The following is a 631-nucleotide window of genomic DNA, read 5'->3' on the forward strand; positions in this document are numbered from 1 at the left end:
GTGATGGAGGGGAGCAGCCCTAAATGATCCCCAGCCCCTAATCCAGGCGCCTGCAAGGGGTGGCCCCTGATCCGGGAAGCGGATCAATCCTGAGGCTCCGCAGCCCTCGCTCCTCCGGGCGCCTGCAGGGCTGCCCCGCCCCCTCGCCCCCGGCCCCGCCCCCTGGCCCGCGCTTCCTGCCGGGCAGTGTGGGCGGTGCGGCCCGGGGACGCGACAGGGTGGTCGCAGGGTGGGAGCAGCGCGCCCGCCCGCCCGCCCCGCCCCTACCCCGCGCCGCGGAGATGAGCCCTGCCGCCGCCCTCCCTCTGCCCCTGGTGTCCTCGGAGCTGTGTCCGAGCTTGTGTCGAGAAACCCTCCAGCAGTGCCAGGGGGGGGCTTTGCCTTGTGTTCATGGCACAGCGGGGGCAGAGCGGCTCAGTGCTGGCTCTCCCACGAGACACGAATCCGGACGCCGCCCAGAGACTTAAGTTAGTCCGGGCGCCCGCGTCCAACGCCCCCGATGCCGTCGGACGAAGGTGCACGGAGCTAAGCACCTCCGTCCTGTCCTGTGGGTAAATTTGCGGGCAGTAGAATGAGTCTTTTGGGGGGTTTTCAGGTTTGAGAATAATATCTCCTCTTCCCCCCCCCCCCC

At 69.3% G+C, this 631-nt stretch overlaps 1 protein-coding gene across 5 annotated transcripts in view; it reads left to right on the forward strand.

Moving 5' to 3' along the window:
* The window catches only part of KLHL36 (kelch like family member 36), a 20,268-nt gene that overhangs the window by 5,426 nt on the left and 14,211 nt on the right, over nucleotides 1–631 (forward strand). Inside the window, exon 1 of one of the 5 annotated variants that reach the window (XM_025203105.1) lies at nucleotides 198–229. The exons of 1 other annotated variant lie outside the window; for it this stretch is intronic. Coding sequence is in view for 3 of the 4 variants with exons in the window: in XM_006022739.3 (XP_006022801.1) it covers nucleotides 391–551 (161 nt within the window). In the remaining variant the exon portion in view is untranslated. 3 more of the 5 variants (XM_006022739.3, XM_006022740.3, XM_025203104.1) reach the window with 3 other exon arrangements.

The sequence above is a fragment of the Alligator sinensis genome, unplaced genomic scaffold (assembly GCF_000455745.1).
Source record: "Alligator sinensis unplaced genomic scaffold, ASM45574v1 scaffold228_1, whole genome shotgun sequence".
NCBI lineage: Eukaryota > Metazoa > Chordata > Crocodylia > Alligatoridae > Alligator > Alligator sinensis.